The 20303-nt window shown below is 39.7% G+C and overlaps 3 protein-coding genes across 7 annotated transcripts; 2 read left to right on the top strand and 1 right to left on the bottom strand.

The window, feature by feature from the left end:
* Positions 1-2283: 2283 nt before the first annotated feature.
* On the bottom strand, positions 2284-9873 carry LOC122027181 (AAA-ATPase At5g57480-like). 5 transcript variants are annotated; one of them, XM_042586084.1, is made up of 6 exons: positions 6480-9873; positions 6313-6422; positions 5571-5738; positions 4479-4596; positions 4236-4322; positions 2284-3952 (listed from the first exon to the last, which is right to left on the bottom strand). In XM_042586084.1, exons 4-6 carry the CDS (start codon positions 4511-4513, stop codon positions 2386-2388), a joined length of 1689 nt encoding a protein of 562 aa, XP_042442018.1. In that variant the 5' UTR covers positions 4514-4596; positions 5571-5738; positions 6313-6422; positions 6480-9873; the 3' UTR covers positions 2284-2385. The 5 variants fall into 5 exon arrangements, with proteins under 5 accessions (XP_042442018.1, XP_042442017.1, XP_042442021.1 ...); XM_042586083.1 differs by having other exon boundaries at positions 6313-6576; positions 9617-9873; XM_042586087.1 differs by having other exon boundaries at positions 2284-4322; positions 6480-6576; positions 9617-9873.
* A 2191-nt stretch (positions 9874-12064) lies between these two features.
* On the top strand, positions 12065-17020 carry LOC122026392 (protein VERNALIZATION INSENSITIVE 3-like). The gene is made up of 5 exons (XM_042585103.1): positions 12065-12257; positions 12362-12493; positions 12941-13595; positions 15135-15442; positions 15552-17020. The coding sequence occupies exons 2-5, from the start codon at positions 12475-12477 to the stop codon at positions 16793-16795; spliced, it is 2226 nt and encodes a 741-aa protein (XP_042441037.1). The 5' UTR covers positions 12065-12257; positions 12362-12474; the 3' UTR covers positions 16796-17020.
* Positions 17021-17920: 900 nt separating this feature from the next.
* On the top strand, positions 17921-20198 carry LOC122026164 (probable receptor-like serine/threonine-protein kinase At5g57670). Its single transcript, XM_042584807.1, has 8 exons — positions 17921-17936; positions 18014-18235; positions 18311-18565; positions 18673-18830; positions 18929-19008; positions 19194-19329; positions 19419-19568; positions 19924-20198. The coding sequence occupies exons 2-8, from the start codon at positions 18028-18030 to the stop codon at positions 20092-20094; spliced, it is 1158 nt and encodes a 385-aa protein (XP_042440741.1). The 5' UTR covers positions 17921-17936; positions 18014-18027; the 3' UTR covers positions 20095-20198.
* The last annotated feature ends 105 nt before the right edge of the window (positions 20199-20303 follow it).

Genomic DNA, 20303 nt, shown 5'->3' with positions numbered 1-20303 from the left:
CACTCATCAAATAATCAACACATCCATCATCCACATCATCATCCCCATCTCATCTCATGGACAAGATTGGGACGCTTGTTGCTCTCTCAAGGGTGTTGCATTTCATTTGCTACAATGTTTTATGATATTTTATGGCCTTTGAGGCTTTAATCTCTTCAATAACCCAATTGAGTACATGCATGCTTGAAATACTTTGAAGTCTGTGTATCTGTCATCTCTTGGTCAGAAAGCTCAATATTCAGTTGCTTGATATACAAGATATGTATCTAAAATCCATTGCAAAATGATCATATGCCCGTGTCACTTTCATTTACTTGTTTGCCCAAACAAAAGCTAGTTGGCTACTAGGAAATGCTCTCTCTTTTCGCTGACAATGAATATCTTTACATGTCAAGGTATCAAAAGCCTGACACCAAAGTCTGCATACATCCTTGTCATGAACTCTAAGCGATCTCCCTAAGCCATTAGCCATTGCTTTTACAATCAAACTAGCCAGGGCATGATCGTTCTAGCCGAGATTTAGAACGCTAGGCGAAGGCAAGCTGATGGTGGAAATTGCAAAAGAATGCACGAGGGTTCCAATTAATTAATAAAAGCACTAGGGCGGCTCATGGTTTGAGAGGGCGAGGCACCTTTCCACTCTTTGTCTTCACTTTGATAACCCAAAAGGAATTGGTACCGACAGATTTAACTATTCTTTTGTTCTAATAAAAGCGATAGTGCGTTAACACTTAGTTTTGAGGATGAAATGTAGTTTTATAGATAAAAAAAATTATGGCCATTGCTTGATAGCCTGGTCTATTATTAATGACTTTTTCCTTTAGATATTGTAATATATTATAAAACTGAAACATTTTGACAACTCAAATTGAAGCAGTGTATGTATTTGATATTTGGATGGCAAATTGTCTACTATTAACTTCTAAAGACAGACAGTTCTTATTTTATTTTATTTTATTTTCCTTTCATTTAGAAGTTGTTGATTCTTGAAAATTCAGGTTCAAAATTTGTGTTCATATATTTAAACGAGCTAAAAATGACAAAATTATTTTACTAGAACTAGTATAAGGATCATTTTTAGTCGTTAAGACAAAATTGAGGTTTGGTATAAAGAGAAAGACATATAACGGACAGGAAAAAAAAATGGAGAACATGTTGATTTATTTATTATTTTCTTTCTTTTCAACTACAGTTTGCATCAAATAAAACAACTCCACGAGCTTGGTTATCTTATTTGAGATCAAATTCTTCCATTTGTCTAATTTTTTATACTGAACAATGTGTTCTTAAATCTTTTGGCAGGGAATTGTTTGTTTTTCCTCGGTTAAAGTAGCTTATTTTGTTGCATTCTCTTAGGCATGATCGTACTGAATAAAATTTTAAACAGAATTTTTCCATTTGTGGAATTATATATATATATATATAGTTTTTTTAAAGTTCATACCAGATATTCAATTTACAGGTGACTAATAATGAGGGGATTAGTTTGGCTTCGCATAAGTTTAATTGAAAATTACTCAACGGATAGCCCATTAATCCTTCAAACTTGAACTCATTCCTTAAATATTTAAAAAACCAAGAAGATATCTTGTTGTTCCATCATTATCTCAGGATATAATATTATTTTTTAAATCGATGGTTCTTAAATATTTAAAAAACCAAGAAGATATCTTATTGTTCCATCATTATCTCAGGATATAATATTATTTTTTAAATCGATGGTAAGAACAGTTTTTTAGACTTGAACTCATTCCTTAAACTTGAACTCAACTGGATTTTTAGACTGTTCATCGTAAATAATTTTTTAATTTATCTTGATAGTTGATGAGAATTGAATCAATAGTCTCAGACTCGATGTTAGCAGTTCGATATATATATTTTTTTAAACGGTAGTGGAGTTCGATTTATATATGAAACTATAGAATTTTCAATAAATTTATATGAAATGTAAATTTTTAGTTGAATGAATTCATTCACAGGCCAGACTTGAAAGTTGTGTTGAGAACTGAACTAGGATTGAATCTTGCAGAAATTCGATGATCTGTTTTTCTTTATCTGAGTGCGGATGAAATTTAAGAGAAATTCGATCCAATCCAATTTTATAAAAGAAAAGTTCTGAAATCCAAATTTTCATGTCAGATTGAGCCTGGCACAGTCTGTGTTACTATCGAAAGGTATAAAAAAAAAACACACCAGGCAGGCTATTTCTCTGTCCAGAGCAAGAAAGAGCTGAAACGACCAGATTTAGGACATCATATTCTCTAATAGACTCTGAAATGCTCATTAAAAACAAAAGATTGCTGCGTTTAATTTAATCAACGAGAGATTAAGGACTAATAGCAGCAGCATTCGATAAGCACGACAACGGAAGACATCGACGGCGAACTAAACCTGCTCCCCCTCCCCCTTATCTTCTTTCCCATCGCAGCTATCCATCATCTGATCACTCTCACTCGAGGTGCTCTCCAACGCCCTCTTTTCCTGCTCTTCTTCCTCCATTTCCTCGCCGGTCGGCTTTTTTTTCTTCCTCTTCTCCACCCGTTCCTTCAGAACGTCGAGCAGCTCCCCTGCCGCCGCTTCCTTCTCCCTCCGTCGGTTCTTGATCAAGACCTCGCTAACATCGGCCGGAGTCATCTCGGCGTCGTCGATCACATCTGCCAATTCTCTCATTAAGTCACTGGTCTCCGTCTTGTCATCGAACTCTCTGTCGTCGAAGCCCAAGTAGTTCGTCATGAGGATCTTCAATGCCGGAAACGAGCAATGGCTCATGTGAATGTGCATGTCCATCCTCCCCGACCGCACCAGCGCCGGGTCGAGCTTCTCGATGTGGTTGGTGGTGAACACAAATATACGCTCGCTGCCGCAGCAGGACCAGAGCCCGTCGGTAAAATTCAGCAGCCCCGACAAAGTTATCGTCTTGGCGCCGGCGCCGCCATCCTCTGATCCGCCCACCGGCCTCAGGTCCGACGAGGCATCCGCAGAAGGAGATGCCTTCTTTGAAATCCGGTTCGTGAGGTTGAGAGAGCAGTCAATGTCTTCAATGACGATGATCGATTTGGAGGTGGTTTTCATCAGGAGTTTTCGGAGCTCGGAGTTGGTGTGAACCTCGGTGAGCTCGAGATCGTAGATGTCGTAGCCGAGGTAATTTGCCATGGCGGCGATCATGCTCGACTTTCCAGTGCCCGGCGGGCCGTAGAGTAAGTAGCCACGCTTCCACGCGCGGCCTCTCTTCTCATAGAAGGTCTTCCCTTCCGCGAAATCCGTGAGGTCGGCCATGATGAGCTCCTTCCGGGAGGGGTCCATGGCGAGGGTTTCGAATGTGCTGGGGTGCTTGAAGGGTACAGATTCCCACGGGAAGCCGCGGGACTCCATTGACCCGCCGCGCGAATTGGTGTACAGTAGCCGATCCTGGTTCCGGCGGCGGAGCTCGTTGGCCGTCTCCATGATGTGGTCGAGGTAGGCCGGAAGGATAATGGCCTTGTCCTTCTTCTTGATCCGAAGCGTGAAGCTACGTTTCTCCTCCGGTAGCGGTCGCCAGGAGAAGGACTGCGACTGGCGCTGTGTGACGGCGTGCTCCCATGTGGCGATGGCGCCTCGGAAGGTGTCCACGAGCCGGTCGTTGTTGGTGAGCCCGAAGGTGAAGGCAGAAGAGTTGAGGCCGCGGGAGAGGCTGAGCCGGGAGGCGGCAATGGAGGCGGACCGGCTGAGGTAGAGCTGCACGGCGTGGTAGAGCTCGTTGGTGTTCACGCCGTCCATCTCGGTGATGTCGAAGTAGCAGTACGTGGAAAAACAGCAGAACACGCGGTGGAAGATCTTTACCGCTGCGAAGCGCAGCTCCAGCGGAAACACGGCGTGTAGGATGCTCTGGAAGAAGGCAAAAACTCCCATGAGAGAAGCCAGAGAAGTCCAGAACTCCATATTGGCCTCCCCTCCCCTCCCCTCCCCTGTTTCCCTAGGAAAAAAAAAACTGTTAACTGTTTTCCCTCTTTAAAAGGGAGTCGCGAATTCTGGTTTATAATAGGGAGGGTGGATCGAAGATAGACTGTTCTTGAAGAAAGATATCTAATTCATCGTTACTGAATTTGGCTTATGATTTCCAACTTTGTTTCAGACTGCATAAAAGGAGCCGAAACAGTAGGCCTTTGCAAGCAAGCAAAGGGAGAGCGAGAGAGATGAAGATGGACTGAGTTAACTTGATCGAATGTGACCTGAGAGGGATTTATATAGGGCTTCACCTTCTTGTTGTTCTCAAAGGTCTCATGGACATAAATGATCTGGGAAAAAGACAGTGGAGGGGTTGGATGAGATTTAGTAGGCCACACCTGCACATAGGAAGTAATGATCAGGCCAATAAATGACCGCTCTTTCGTATGAAATAGTTGAATGTATAACTTGACAGGGATGTATGCATGTGTTATTGCAGAGAAAAAGGCCAGAATGAAAATTATAGACTACAGGAGCAGGGAATATAAGCTTACAGAGAAGGCAGTGAGTGTCCGCTGTTGGCTAGCATAGAAGCTCCAAGATCACGAAACCATAAATATTTATATGTTCCAAATCTTCTGAAGGATCATTGTTCTTATCAGAAACATCATCCTGCAGAGATTCAGACATAAATGTTCAGCCAAAGTTCCAGGTTTTTGTTTTGCTATGCTGGTTTATTTGTTTCTCAAGTTCGAGTTTTCTTATATTATCCAATTTTCCAAGCAAGATACGGCAATCGCTCGTAGGTGTCACGAGAAATATTGAACTCAAGTTTCAATATTCATTCTCAAAAAACTATATCTTAGCTGTTAGAAGTGTGGAGTATAGCCTTTCAAATCAATCACAGTCTGATATCATGATCCATCTCATATACTCGTCTTTCTCTCACTTCATCCAATGCCAGCTTCTACTCCGAAGAGCAGCAAGATACCATTACCGGCTGCAGGGCCTCTCTGACCCCCCATCTGCTCATCACGTCCCCATGCATAACAGACCAATGCAAGTGTAAGCAAACAAGGCAAGTAAGCCTCTGTTCACAAGGAACACATACTTCCTGTCTCCCACCTTAATAATGGCGCAGAGGCATGGAATCTCAAGTAATAAACTCCAGTTGCTGTGGGTTTTGTCAAGGAACATGAAAAAAAATAATTACCCATGAAAACCTTCAAGAACTTGAACAAGGATAAATATTTGATCTCCCCGACACATTTCCTGATGTCCGTGGAGCTTTGAGAAGCAAGATTTAAAAAGTATAGATGCTATGGCCTAGGCCATCTTGATGATTGACACTACTCCTATTCCCTAATCTTTTTAATATAATTATATACTCTTCCAATCCACTCAATCATGAATTCATTTTCTCACAACGAGTTTATTATATTCCAAATGGTTCATAGGATGCATTAAACAAACCTACTCTGTCTGCTTCTAGCTTACGTTGCACTTTTTCGCAGCATGCACGTACTCCAAGCTTATATTGTAATCTTACTTTATAAAAAAGAATCGAATCTACTGAGCAAGATTGAAAAGGTCTGTGAGCTGAAGGCAGTAAACTACAACGAGGCTGAAGGGCTAGAACAACTCACATGTGGGTCCATAGTTTCTGAGATCGAAGGCATATATTCTTTCCTCTTGAGGATTCATAATGTGATATGTGATTCTTCTCCGTCCTATAATCCTTCACTGTTGCATACAGCCAAAGACCACCTGCCCAAATCAACTAGCTTCCAAATGTGTAGGTACGCACTCTACGCCTGGTAAAAGGACCACCTCTACGGAGTGAATAGTGTTTCATTTGATATGTACAAAGACTAACCGTCCGCAACACTCAATACAATTATAAATAAACAAATATGTAAATTGCTCAAGAAAATTCAGGATGCATGCGTCGAATATGTTTAATTTAGACGAAAACCTACATCCATCATAGTAATCCTGAGACCACATTGAATTATTGGATGACACCTACTTGAAATGGGTTAACTTTGGCAGGTCCAAGCAATTTGTCCAGAATTTGATTGATGACACTAATACATGAGATTAATTGCGAGTAATGGTACAAAGTATTCTTCTAGATTCTTAAACTAAACAATTTGCAAATTAAGAAGGTAAAGAGTTGATATTTGATGCTAATCACCATATAATCTCGTTCAGTAGCAATGTTTTACAAAAGGAATCATATATCTAGAGCCCTGTGGTATTAGTCAGCTGTAATGATGCTAGGAATTCCCCCAGCAAAATATAGGCAGAAGCAGATATATAGTTTTGTAAATGGAACCAAGTGCCATTTGGCATTAATTAAAAAACTAAAAGGATCAGATCACTAACCCCAAGACAAGAGAAGAACAAAAGACAAGATAGGTCACCCATCATAGTGACAACTAATCTCATGTGCACATATGCTTCCCATCATCTTCGTGCCAACTCTCTTGTCCAATCTGCCAATACACATTGAGAAGAGAGTAGTATTGCTCTGAAAGAAAGGAAGTGCTCACCTAGCACTAGCAGTCCTGTTGGGGGAAGAAGCTAGAAATGCACAGGTAGGAACCAGACAATCCTATGGGTAAATTTGTTGCCCATAAAATGCACTCACTATCAAGAATCCAGCACCATCAGCAAGTACGACAAAAAACAACAAAGATCGGTGTGTCAACAGTGGAAACAGATATGTCAAATGACAACAAGAATGGCAGAGCTCTTCAGTGAACAGTTCCCTAAATAGAATCTTGATAAAAATTAAAAGGAGAATGAAGAAAGTTGTAATTACAGTTTTAGTACTACTAAAACATGTTTAAGAGTGAAAAGTCAAGTAACTCTGTTGATTCTAGCTCTAGAAGAACAGATAATTTACTAATCATGATTGATAGTAGCATTGTTAATATCTTGTCTTCTGGTTCTGATCAGAAAAGAGCCATGACAGAGAAGAAAGTTTGTTAAATATTAGACTTAGTGAAAACCATAGGAACAAAATGAAAAAATTTTGGCAAATTTCTTTTCTGAGATCAAGGCATATACCACTCATAATCCAGATTTAAAAATAATTTCTCATTGCACGGTAAAATGTATAATCTAGAGGCAGAGATAACATGTCATATAACACAAACTACATCATAATTGTTTTTTATTACTTGTAATAAATATGCAAGCAAGCACAAGTGGTCTGGATTAAATTTATGTAGGTCCCGATTGTTGAAATATCTGGGTGTCGAGGATGTGACATTTCTTTGTTAAGAAAGATATGTTAAGCATTATTTTTAGCAACTTCAAAAAAGATAACTTAATAAGCAACATCTCACTCCTGCAAACTTTTTTAGCAAAAAAACTTTTAAAAGACCATAAATACTTTAATAAATGAAATTCTCTTCATCAAACATAAGCATTACTGCTCAAATTTATTTATTTTTCCATTTCTAGATAATTAATTTGAAGATGGTTGTTAACTCGATTAGTAAGGCCCTCGATGGTGTTGACTGTTGCATGAGGTCCTGGAATTAATTTCCTCCTGTATCTCGCCTTTTCTCCTTAAAACAAGGCAACTAATTCTAAATACATGATTAAAATCCTAAAGTGAGAAAAGCCCGTAAACATACATGTGGCCGGATATAGAAGAGCAAATCTATGACAAATATGAATAATCTTTGATGTCTCCTCCTTTTAAGTGCACAAAGTTTACACTTTCTTTAATTTGAAATGTGTTGGAAAAAATTGAATGAAAACGCGACGTGTGGGTTGTAGTCCCACAATGATTGAAAGCAAGGCTTTCCGACTGATTCGGAACAAAGGGGGTTGGAAATCCAGGGCCCGGATGACATCAACCCGAGGGGTATTTTTGTGAACTCCATTGTTTGTTACATCAGTCAGACAACTTGTTGACCAACATACAAGATAAGAAAGGTCGCCAGCTTACTTACACACCACGTGGCACGCTTACTTGTGCCACATGACAAGCAAGGCCACATGACAAGCAAGCTTGCAAGCCAAGTGACTTGCATGCAAGCCACAACGTGGCTTGCTTGCAGCCACCAGCAAGCCACGTTGTGGCCTTGCTGGCAACTTGCAGCCAACAGCAAGCCACGTTGTGGCTTGCTGGCAAGCATGCAAGTCACAACGTGGCTTGCTGTGCTTGCAAGCCAAGCTTGCATAAGGTCTATATAAGACCTTGAGCACAGAAATGAAGAATAACACAGCTTCAGTGAGTTTCGTGTGGAAAACTAAGCTTTGTGTACATGTGCTCTTTCCTTCCTCTTTGAATCCGTATGTTTCCTTCCTTTTTGTTGGGCATTTCTTTTGCTCAACCGAAATCGTGATAGTTTTCGGATCTAGTTCAGATCGTCACGACAACCAGTGCTCGGTTGTGTTCGTGATCCTGCCGTTTTATCCTAGGAGACAGACGTCCACCTAATCCTCTGAGTACCGTGGAGGGGCCGAATCTGTTTTAAGGAGACAGCGCTCTGCTGGACTCGGCATCCACTTTGAGTTCGTGTTGCAGCTCCTGACATCCTGTCAACAACTCTCGGTAGCAACTGGGCGCTGCTCGACAACTCACGGTGTCCGCGACTCACCTACTTGGCGCTTGGATCGACTCAATAGAGTCGACAGTTTGAGATTATCTGCTCAAACCTTCTTGATTGTAAGTACTTGTGCATTTGGTATGGACTCAGAAGCGTGAAACAGAGCTTCTGAGACGATCACAAAAAGATTGTAACGGGTTTATTCCCAACAAAATGTTCAATTAATTCTTCTACCAAATTCTAAAATCTAAACATATTTCACCATATTCCAACTGCGAAGCTGATTTACTACTTGAAACAATCTACTTGAAGTTTCAAACACTACAAAAAATCTTGACTACTAATCATAGCATCTCAAATATATAGGGCAATTCCTCAATTAGTCACTTTATCAAGAAATTTGAATAAATCAGGTATCTTCTAAGTGTACACAGTTCGGCTATTGTTATCATTACGAGCTCAGAAATATTTTTTTATTTTCACAATATAAACACTTGAAAATTATAACGAAGAACATGTGAACCAATCTTGTGGATGTACTGCATAGAAGTTTGTTATGGCTAGTCACTATGCCTCCACAAGTGTTTTTAACACCTTGTCCCTATTTTGACTCCATCAGGCTTGCGGTACCATTTAGCAGAGAATTCCCAAACTCATTGAAAAAGAGAGGACCTTACTTTCCTGATGAATTTCTGTCTGCATCACATAGGATTTTGTCGACCAATTTATAATTCAGTTTATAACTTCATAATTTTCTATGCAAATAAGCATCTTCAGTCCACATACCCAAAACCAAACTATCCCCAAGGCTAAATACCAAAGACAATTTTTCTACTATTTGAAAATCCATCTAGATCCATATTCAACATAACTAGCATACTCTCGTGCCACCAATTGGTCATCCATATCATCTTGTTGGCATTTGTAACTGCAGTTCAATTCTCAAACTCCCACTCCATATCACCTTATTGGCTACTGTAATTAGACAACAATCCCGACACGGTAAATCAGTGAGTAAAAATATGTAAACACAACTCACCAGCACTGCTACCTGACGTTTTCCTAGTCGTAGATACCACAAATTGACATCAAGATAACACAATATAATAGAAACGCCAAACCTTTGGGAGCGTGGAAGATGCAGAGCGTAACAAAGGAAGAGCAAACAACAATTCCGATAGACTGCGATCCCATAATTCCTTCCCCCCAGAGGCCCAGCTCCTCCGCCCAATTCGAAACAGATTCTTCGTCGCTACAATCCTAACGGCATCCATTAGAATGGCGTCTGGATGGAATGCACCGCCAGGGGTTGCGGAGAGGCAGAAAAGGCGGCGGCGAAAGGCCGAGCTTCGAAGTCTCGGACTCTCCGTGTGGTGATGTGCGGTCAAGGAAGGCAGGCTTGGAGTCCATACGGTACCAGCCCACTATGTAACCGGCTCTAATTGGGCTGGGCTGGGCCTGTCATAAGCGCCGGATCAAAAAACTGAGCAATAACATTAATATAATATTTTAAAAAAAAGAGCAATTAAATTTTATATTTAAATCGATAATGATGAAATCACAAAGCCTACTCGAAAAAAAAATAATATATAATATGACTTCTCCAAATTGTAATCCTATTTTAACGACTAAGAGCATTCACATCAGATACTTTAAATATACATTTTATCTTAAATTTTACATTTTATCTAAAAAAAATCCTTTGTATTAGATATCCTACTCGTTCCCTAAATTTAGATTCTATAAAGAGTAACTCTCTAAATTTAGGGAATGAAAACGCTACCCTAAACATTAAATGAATAATAAAAAAGTATAGAGGAGAAAGAAATAATAATAAATAAATAAAGATATGGTAAATTATAGAGTAGCTGGTGTGTATTGAAAAGAGATTTTCTAAATTTAATAAAGTTGATGATTTATCTTAAATTTTAGAGATATTGATAGAGAAATTGATGTGAATACCTTATTCAATCTTTATATATTAGTAAAAAATCTCAAATACAATTCAATTAGCATTGGACAAACGACAATTAGCATGTTTTTTTGGTAAAATAATTAATCGGGTAATGATGGTAACAACACAAAACTAACTAATTATTGGGAGAAGAAACGAATAGCCTTTGTTGTATGTGGGTGCACAAGCACTAATTCAAAGTAGGTCTTGGTCAAAACCATATAACAACACTAATTCAAAGTCCCACCAAACTTTCTTAAAACAAATGAATGATTCAGTTTGACGCCAATTCAGATGCCGGCCCCTTCTTAAAGTTTCTCTCATGTCACTTTTCTATACGACTTTTTTCCCTTTTTTTTTTAAAAAAAAAAATAGTTCTAAACAATAAATATGGTTCCGCCCACCAATAAAACACAGCAACAATTGAACGCGAGGCTCTAGATTTGATTGGTTTATTGCATGCGTATAATTCATAAGATTTAGAGATAAGTTTAAAATTAATTAATCAATAAATGGATATAATAAAAGGAGGAACAATAATGCTGCACCGGTATATATAGCTGTCAGTCTGTCACCCTTTTGTTTCTATTTTTCTACAGGCATACGAGAATCTTATCCTCTCAACTCAGATCCAAAAAGATGAGTCACGTTCTTGACTTTTCTCGGTCTAATAAAACCCGATCGAGCACCAAAACAAAAGAAAAAAAAACAAGTAATAATTATGTTACTATTTATTTTTGCTTGACGTGAGAAAAGAAATCTATATATGGTCTCTCACGAAATCTATATATCGTGAAAGGCAGGGTCAGGGTGCGACTCATCGAGCCGTCGGACCGTTTTAGTGAAAGTGCCTAGCGCAGTATTTTTGTTGGAATATTGAGAATTCAGTGGGAAAATAAAATAATGCAAAAGGTTCCTTTACGCTGATATTAGATTTTCTTTCTATTTCTGGCATCTCGCATTCCTTAGATTACGCGCGTGGCGAGCGTACGTAGAGAGAGATGCAGCCTTTAATGATGTGTTATTTTATCATGCAATGCGATGCGATGTACTGCATGGAATGTTACTGGATGCGACGAGATCTTGCGTGAGATTTTGTGAAGAAGTGGCTGGGGAAGGATGAGATACAGATCGAATTAAGATCCTGAGCGAGGCACACAATGCGCGACCGCCGTATCTTTAAAACAGTGAGACTCATCCATCTTCCACTTTCTTCCTCTTCCTCTCTTTCACTTTCCTTTGCTTTTGATTGTTGTTTCTTTTGTTTTTGTTTTATTTTTCTTTTCTCATGCTAATCTGACGTAGAAAAACTCAGGTCACATCGAATGGAAAGAATTGCGAGGGCAGAGTACAGGTGTAATTGAATCGAGTCGAGTCGAGTCAGACTTTTAAATATTTAAATTTAATTTATTTTATAATTGAGTTGAGTTCAAATTTTATTTAATGAATATATTCATGTTTATTAAATAAATTCAAATAAAATTTTATCGAATCAAATTTAAAATAACTTTATTCATTTACACCTCAAGTTGTTCCTTGCTCTTTTGTCCTGCTCTGACCCGATCCTCGCCCTCCCTTGGCATTACCTATGCCTGCGACTCGTTCTAGCCAATTTAATTGGCCATTGGGACTGCACCTGCCCTCGAGTTAATGCCATAGCGCTCGCAGCGCGCGCCCATCCGGTTGGCGGCTCCTCTCGCGCCTCGCTTTCGTGGCGACGTAAAGATTGTGGAGCTTGGAGGCGAGAGGAGCAGAGACGCCAGTCGCCAGACGACGGTTGAGTCTGCAAGGCGTGTATTCCTTACTCGGTAATCGTACCTGCTTCTCTTTTAATATTTGTGGGTAGGAATTGATGCGGTGTGCGAAGATTGATGATACCTTTTGCCTTTTTTATATATTTTCTTTGATGAAGGGGGTAGCCCTCGTCGCGCTTTCGGTTGGGGCGGGCATGCTCGTCGCAGGAGTGGCGAAAGGGACAGGTTCATGCTAAGGGGGAGGACGAGGAGGAGCTGAGATCTAGAAGCCATGGATCCGCCTTTCTCCGGTAGGTTCCTTTTCCTGTTCCCTCTCATTGCTTGGGTTTATTTCGTAGTGGATTTCTTGATCTGTCTTCCAATCTTCGCTGCTGCGTTCGTTAATTTGGATTCTGTGAGTATCTTCTCGTAGTTTTCGTAAGTTTTTTCCCCCCTATATGGCATAGATAAGATTGATTGTTGGGGGTTTCTTTAGATTTGCTTTGATTTTCTCCTGTGTTGGTCTTGCAACCAAGTTTTTGGACAGTGTCAGAAATTGCCTTGTTGATTTAGCGATGCCTTTTCTTCATGATTAAAAAAAAAATCTTTTTTCAAGATACACAAATGAACCGTTTCTAAGTTCTTGTAGCCCGCTCGGGTTCGTTTTCATCCGAGCATGGATACTTATCTAGAGGCTGAAAAATCGGAATTTAGTTTGAGAATTTATGACTTGTACGCTCATGTTTTTGCCTCTTCAGGATTTGTACTCGACCCATCTAAATGCCGCAAGTTGAGTATAGAAGAGAAGAGAGAGCTTGTCCATGAATTGTCCAAGTGGCCAGACAGTGCTCCTGAGAAGCTACAAACTTGGAGCAGGAGAGATCTACTAGAGATACTTTGTGCAGAAATAGGAAAAGAGAGGAAGTACACGGGCTTAACAAAACAGAAGATGATAGAGTACCTTTTTAAAATTGTTTCAGAGAAAAAAGCTGGAGAACCCATCAAGTCAACTACGGACCCAGCTCCCCCTAACCCTCAACCCCTGCCAAAAAGACAGAGGAAGAATGATCACCCTTTGCGTCTACCTGTTGTTGCAAATGCAGGGAATGAAGCTATCGCTACCACAAGATCCTGTCAGAATCTAGCATGCAGAGCTACCATGAATCTTGAGGATGCATTTTGTAAGCGTTGCTCCTGTTGTATCTGCCATAAGTATGATGACAATAAGGACCCTAGTCTTTGGTTAATCTGTAGTTCAGAAATTCTTTCTCAAGGTAATTCATGTCAACTATCATGCCATCTTGAGTGTGCGCTGAAGAATGAAAGAGCTGGTATTGTGAATACTGAGAAGTACCCAAATTTGGATGGGAGCTACTACTGCACGCATTGTGGAAAAGTGAACGACTTGCTTGGGTAATTTCTTCCACATAATATGAACTAACGTCACAGTAGATTCATAATTTGACATATTTTAGTGTTTGTTGCAACATTTATGTGACTGCGATTATAAAACCAATATATTTGACATTATGATTTTATTTGTCTTGAGCATCTCCATATGATATAGGTCGGTTTCCTTTTTCTTACATCATTTACTCTTCAATCTTTAACACCTTTCAAGCATCAATTTTGAAGACATATCATAAGAAAGGATTCATGAATTGGTGAAGAATTGAATGGTTTAAACGATGGAAGTTGACTATTCTGAATATGGACTACTTTTATATGTCTGTTTTCTTGTTGTGTTACTGTAGTATTTTATGTTGATTTGTCGCAGGTCTTAAGATTGAACAAGTCAAGAATTGTTAGCTAGGTTGATTGATATTTGAGGGAATTTTAGAGCCTTATATCAAGTTCATAAGTCAAGTGTCAAGTTTAGAAATTCAAAATGACAGGAAAATTAGTGGAACACCCAATAAAAAAACTTAGATCAGTTGAGGGTTAGACTTGTAAAAGTGAAATGGACATGTTAGAAGCGAAATCATGAGGTTAAGACTTTCATTCACGGATTGGTTAACACTGACAGAGACATCAGTTCTCCAAACAATTTAAAAGTTGTCTGGACGCATTTGGGCTTAGCTACATATTTTTCTTTGCCTAGCTCAAGTTGCCACTCTTATTATTGGTGTTCTGATATATAATTATCTATTTTACCAGGCCTTATTCTAGATACATGGATAGAATGGGACAAGAGTAAACATAAAGATTGAATATATCTCTAAAAAATTTTTGGCATTGATCAAGCACCTGTTTTCAACTTCCTTGCCTCTGCATCCAATCCTGTATATCAGCTTATGTGCTTGCTGCCGCTGACTTCATTTTACTATAAAAATATTCTTTTTTTTTTGTGATGTAGTTGAATTTTTTGCATGGGCAAAATTTATGAAAGGTGATCGTAAGTTTATCACAACGAAATAGTTAAGAAGGATGGGTATACACATGGAATTCTAGTTAGAGTTTAAGATGTATCAGATCTATTATTCAACAAGAAGCTACTGTGTATGATATCCTCAATGAGATAAAGAATGAGCATTTGATGTGGAGGAGACCTTTTGGAAAAAGTGTATCGCTGGGTGTCTGTTAGTCTAAAAGGGAAATTTTATGTGATTGGAGAGGAAAAGTACTTCAAAATTGCAACTGCTGTGATTGGGATCCCTCATGTAATTTTGGGCTTTAAAGTGTTGCTAATGTCCACTGACATCTAAACCCTTCAAGTTAGTAGTCAATAGATTCTTTTGTCATTATTATTCAAGATGATTAATTATTTACAAGTTGAACAAAATCATGAAGTCAGCATGATTGATTTGATTTGAGTTTTGAAACAAGTACTCTGTTTCCATTAATCCTTTGGCTGAACTTGCCATCACGATGTTGGTTTTTGATGAGCACATGCTAATCAAGTTTAGTTGGTAGAAACATGGTTTATCTTTAAACCTTGTCTTGTTTTTTCAGGAGCTGGAAAAAGCAGCTCATGATTGCTAAAGATGCACGACGAGTGGATGTATTGTGTTACCGGATTTCTCTCTCTCATAGGATTCTTCGCTCAACCAAGAAGTATCAGAGTTTGCATGAGATAGTTGATTCAGCAATGAAGAAACTGGAGGCTGAAGTTGGACCTATTAATGATTTACATAGCATGGCACGGGGAATTGTCAATAGACTCTCTGTTGGTGCTGAAGTTCAGAGAATGTGTACTTTGGCTATCAAGTCACTAGATTCTTTGCACTCCTCCGCCTTTCGTAACTATTCCCATGTTCAACGTAAGTTTCTCTTTGAACTTTCATTACCCTTAAAATTTTCTAAACATTTGATACCAATTTGGTTCGTGAAGCAATGTAATGATCTAGTTCTTTGTGGTTGTCTCTGCAGAAGCAAGTTTGGCATCCTCTAGCTTCATCAAGATTGAAGTCACATCCCCAACTTCAGTTACTTTGACATTGAAGTTTGAAGATAGCTCGAGATTATCCCAAGAGATGGCTGGTTGCAACTTATGGCACCGGAAAGCTGAGATGAACCAATACCCTAAAGAACCGATCTTGACTGTACTTGAGCCAGTGAAGAGTCTTTCAGTAACAGAATTGACTCCAGGTACAGACTACATGTTTAAGATAGTAGCCTTCAGCAACCTGTGTGAGCTGGGCATGTGGGAGGTCAGAGTAACAACTGATGTCGTCTCAACAGATGATCCCAGTGGCTTTACTCCAGAGATAAATGCGCCGAAATCAGGTTGTCAAAGTCCAAAAACAAACAGCAGTGGCATATCTAACCCGTCAGAGGGAGATGAATCCCACAACAATGGCACCACATTTACTGACCTCAACAAGTCACCAGAAAGTTGTTTTCACTATTTTGAGAAGTCTGAGATGCATGGCTCAGAGAAATTCTCAGTCCATGTTGACCCAGATACAGTCAATCAAAACACTGAATTCAACAGCATTGTTAGACGAGCAAAAGGTGTTGAAGCTGAGGCAACACCTGGTTACTCTGATTCTGCTGTAGACGATGAGATGAACTCAACAGTTCAAACTGAGTCCCATAGGGACTCCATTATGTCAGTGGAAAATATCCAGGTATCTGACCTCCCTAAATCAGATAACATATCTAATGTGCCAAATGCAAATGTGATGGCTATTGTTCCATTTGAGAATCCAGATCAAACTCTACCTGTTACTCCCATGCGGCTGGAAAATAGCAAGGAAGTTTCTGGGAGAGGTAGCAAATTGAAACCGAGCAATACTTCACTCCAGAATGGTCCAACGATTCCGGAGACAGTGCCAGCAAGTTCTTCAAAGAAAAGAGGTAGGGAAAAATTTGTTGAAATATGTACGAAGGATGGAACACTAGAAGGATCCTACGAGTACTGTGTGAAAGTGATCAGGTGGCTGGAATGTGAAGGCCACATTGAGACCAACTTTAGGGTGAAGTTTCTTACTTGGTTCAGCTTACGAGCTACGCCTCAGGAGAGAAGGATAGTCACTGTTTACGTTGATACTCTGATCGACGACCCAGCTAGCCTTGCAGGGCAATTGGTTGATACTTTCTCCGAAACAATCAGCTGCAGTAAGAAACCCCCACAGGTGCCTAGTGGCTTCTGTATGAAGTTGTGGCATTAAGAATTGCTGAACAAATCTTTCGACGGTCTTGGAGCTTGATTCTTTGAAGTGCAAATTGTCATTTTGATTCTTCATTGAATATTTGTTTATGGTTCAGGAATTTGGAAGAACCACCTATCAAACTAAGTAGCTACTAAACGGGCTTAGTTTTGTTTCACAGTATTCTGTGTGTTTTTCCCTCTCTACTCAAGACTCAAGAGTCCTGCAGAGCTACTCTTTACCTTAGCTCGCCTCTTTAACTTATTTCGTGGAACCTTATTTGTGGACTAATTCCTATACCAAATGCAATTTTCAGGGGTGCAATTCCAAGAATATGGTAGCCGACAGCTGTTGGTTTAGTATTTGTTTTCTTACATCTCTATTTTAATTCTCACGTTAGATCTCAAATAAGATGGATCGTTTGAAATATAAATTCTATTGGAAATACATGTTTGTAATCTTTCTACTGCGAAGTTTTGTGTATGATTCGTAAGGGCTAGGAGACAATAATATTGTATTCAATTACTCTGCCATTCCAGTCGGTGGACGACAAGTAATCATCAATCACGAGCACAGCAGTTTTAACCTGATATATTTGTAATTGAACGCTAGAATGCAAAGGTCAATGGTTCATCTACTTTAAAAACAAAAGTGTATTCCATGACAAGTGTTGCAGTGCGGGTTCAAGGCTGACAAAGCTAATCTGTCTTCTCCATTGATTTTTAATCGCTAGGGCTGTCGTTTCCAGGATGGTGACGTTCTACCTGTCTCATCTCAACTATACGCAACCTCTTCGCGGCGATCTTAAATTCTCTTAATCTAATGGCTTCTTAATAAATCATATTTCCACGTAATCGAGATGAACTCAAGCCATCTATTTGGATTTTTGTTCATTCCATTTAAATGTGTTCTAAAACACCTAAAACAACAAGCTACTTATTCCAATTGTTCTGTTTCCTAATTGAATAGCTCCGTGGATGGGTTAACTTGTCAAGTGCAAAAGTCAAACGCATAGACGTTGTACTTTATTGAGATCGATAATTTAACTACAAGAGATTCATGTGATATATTATTATATGTGAAAAAAAAATTATTTCTCGAGTGGGTATTTGGTAAGCTAAATGTGGACTTCTCACTTGAGATAATTTGAGACAAAACTATGGTTAATTGTTTTTTCCTCTCCGTTTAACGCTTTATTGCTCATTATTTTGTGCTCATTTTGTTTGAACTTCGAAACAGTGCAGAAGAGAAGAATGAGGGATACGCGTAGAAGCAGCAAAAGCCTCAAGCGCCTCTTCTCTCTAACCATCGGGAGAAGGAGCAGAGCTAATGATGAAGGAGAAAGCACCGAGATTGGCGAGCCGAAGGAAACCCTGCTTGACCCCCCATCACCTTTCAAACCGGCTTGGAGATGCTTCTCCTACGAAGAAATCTGCAAAGCAACGGACGGATTCTGTAAAGGTTACTCTTTTATGCTACCCGAGTTCTTTCCAGATGCGAACTGCTCGTCAAAATCTAATCTTGCGAATTTTGCAGAGAATTTGGTGGGCAGAGGAGGACACGCGGAGGTGTACCGGGGAGCGACGGAGGACGGACGGGAGATCGCCGTGAAGAGGCTCAGAAGAGCTTCAACCGACGAGCAACGAGAGAAGGACTTTTTGACAGAGCTCGGCACCGTCGGCCACGCCTGCCACCCCAACGTCTGCGGTCTCCTCGGCTGCTGCATCGACCGGGACCTCCATTTGGTTTTCGAGTTCTCGTCGCGTGGCTCCGTCTCTTCCAATCTCCATGGTGAGTCTGGCGAGTTTCAATTGCTAAATCTACGACGTACTTCCCGTATTACATAGGATCATTTTTGTCGAGCATGAAAATGATTATTTGCCATGCCGGCGCTACAGACGAGAGTTCGCCGGTGATGGCTTGGAAGTTGCGGCACGCCGTGGCGTTGGGCACAGCCCGGGGGCTCCATTACCTGCACAAAGAATGCCCAAGGAGGATCATCCACAGAGATATCAAGGCCGCTAATATACTCCTCACTGCAAATTTTGAACCAAAGGTATCAGCCAATTGAACGTCCTTTATGCTGCTTAGTTCATGATACGAAGCAAGTCATTTGGAGGCTGATAATGACACTTCTCCATTGCTCAATCTCAGATTTCAGATTTTGGTTTGGCAAAGTGGCTGCCATCTGATTGCACTCATTGCTCCGTAACGCCGATCGAAGGAACATTTGGGTACATGTTCTTTTTCTCTCAAGTTATTAGGAAGAACTGAAAACAGTTAATTATATACAGAAATATTGACAGAGCAACAAATCAGTAAAAATTAATGAAGGATTAGAACATCTTACTTGGAAATTTTTAATTAGGCATTGATGTTCTTAAGTAGCAGCAAGTAATGGAGATAATGATGTCAACAGGTGCTTGGCACCCGAGTACTTCATGCATGGGATTATCGATGAGAAGACTGATGTCTTTGCATTTGGCGTTTTTCTATTAGAGCTCATATCTGGGAGGAAACCAGTGGACGGCTTTCATAAAAGCTTGCTTAGTTGGGTAAATATATAGTTCTGATTAATTTTGAAAATATTCTGTTGATTCAATCTTTTTACACTCTTCGCATCCTTTTTGTGATATCTTTGCAGGCGAGACCTTTTCTTAACGAAGGCAAGATAGAAATGCTAGTTGATCCGAGATTAGGGGATAATTACGACATAGGACAGCTCAGAAGAATCTGTTTTCCAGCTTCTCTTTGTATCAGAGCAACGGCAACATTGCGCCCTTCCATGACTGAGGTTAGAACTTGAAGAAAAAGTTCTATGATTGATAGATAAAATGTATTTTGAGCTTGAGGCATCAAGAAATACAGGGTTAATCATAGAGAAAGTTTTATCATTTGCTGATTTTCATGGCAGGAACTTCATGTTGTCTTTTATGCCTATTATTGTCAAGTTAAAGTGGGTAATGCTTCTTGGTTTTTTATTTAGAATATATAGGTCGCCTTCACCAAGATCTTTTGGTGATACATTGCTTTCATCTGGACATTGTCTTTTTAAAGATCATATTCCACAGTCTTCCTGATTCTTCATAAGATTTGAGCAGTTCATTGAATCTATGAGCATTGATGCCAATTCAAGTTGACATTTACAGGTTTTGGAGATGCTGGTAGGTGGAGAGATTTCACAAGATAGATGGAAGGTGCCAGAAGAAGAAGAGGATGAAGAATTTTGGGGCTTTGATGATCTCGACGATGATGATGAAAATGAATTGGATACCCCGTCCACATCTTCCACAGGCAGCTCTGGTCGAGAATTTTCTTAGATGCACTTTGTAAACATCATCAGCTCAGCTCTTTTTTGTAGAACAAGAAGTTGTATATTTGATCATGACAAACTGAAAGTTCATATTGTGTACCTTGGATGAAATCTGTGCTGCCACTTCCTTATTTCATAAAGCATAGAGCATTAGTAGAGATTAGTTAACCAGTTTTGGATTGGATAGGAAATGTGAGATGGTGTTAGTTGAGGATG

Source organism: Zingiber officinale, chromosome 10A, assembly GCF_018446385.1.
Source record: "Zingiber officinale cultivar Zhangliang chromosome 10A, Zo_v1.1, whole genome shotgun sequence".
In the NCBI taxonomy this organism is placed as follows: domain Eukaryota; kingdom Viridiplantae; phylum Streptophyta; class Magnoliopsida; order Zingiberales; family Zingiberaceae; genus Zingiber; species Zingiber officinale.
This window is presented reverse-complemented; position numbering and strand designations above follow the sequence as displayed.

Bases quoted from the DNA above. Each gene is read 5' to 3' on its own strand.
- LOC122027181 (XM_042586086.1), bottom strand. From the start codon at position 4,513: ATGCTAGCCAACAGCGGACACTCACTGCCTTCTCT. The intron at 4,323-4,478 runs GTAAGCTTATAT...TCCTATGTGCAG, and splicing joins GGACACTCACTGCCTTCTCT to GTGTGGCCTACTAAATCTCA. The intron at 3,953-4,235 runs GTGAAGCCCTAT...TTTTTTTCCTAG, and splicing joins CCTTTGAGAACAACAAGAAG to GGAAACAGGGGAGGGGAGGG.
- LOC122026392 (XM_042585103.1), top strand. The intron at 13,596-15,134 runs GTAATTTCTTCC...TTGTTTTTTCAG, and splicing joins AAAGTGAACGACTTGCTTGG to GAGCTGGAAAAAGCAGCTCA. The intron at 15,443-15,551 runs GTAAGTTTCTCT...TTGTCTCTGCAG, and splicing joins TAACTATTCCCATGTTCAAC to AAGCAAGTTTGGCATCCTCT.
- LOC122026164 (XM_042584807.1), top strand. From the start codon at position 18,028: ATGAGGGATACGCGTAGAAGCAGCAAAAGCCTCAAGCGCCTCTTCTCT. The intron at 18,831-18,928 runs GTATCAGCCAAT...GCTCAATCTCAG, and splicing joins CTGCAAATTTTGAACCAAAG to ATTTCAGATTTTGGTTTGGC. The intron at 19,569-19,923 runs GTTAGAACTTGA...TGACATTTACAG, and splicing joins TGCGCCCTTCCATGACTGAG to GTTTTGGAGATGCTGGTAGG.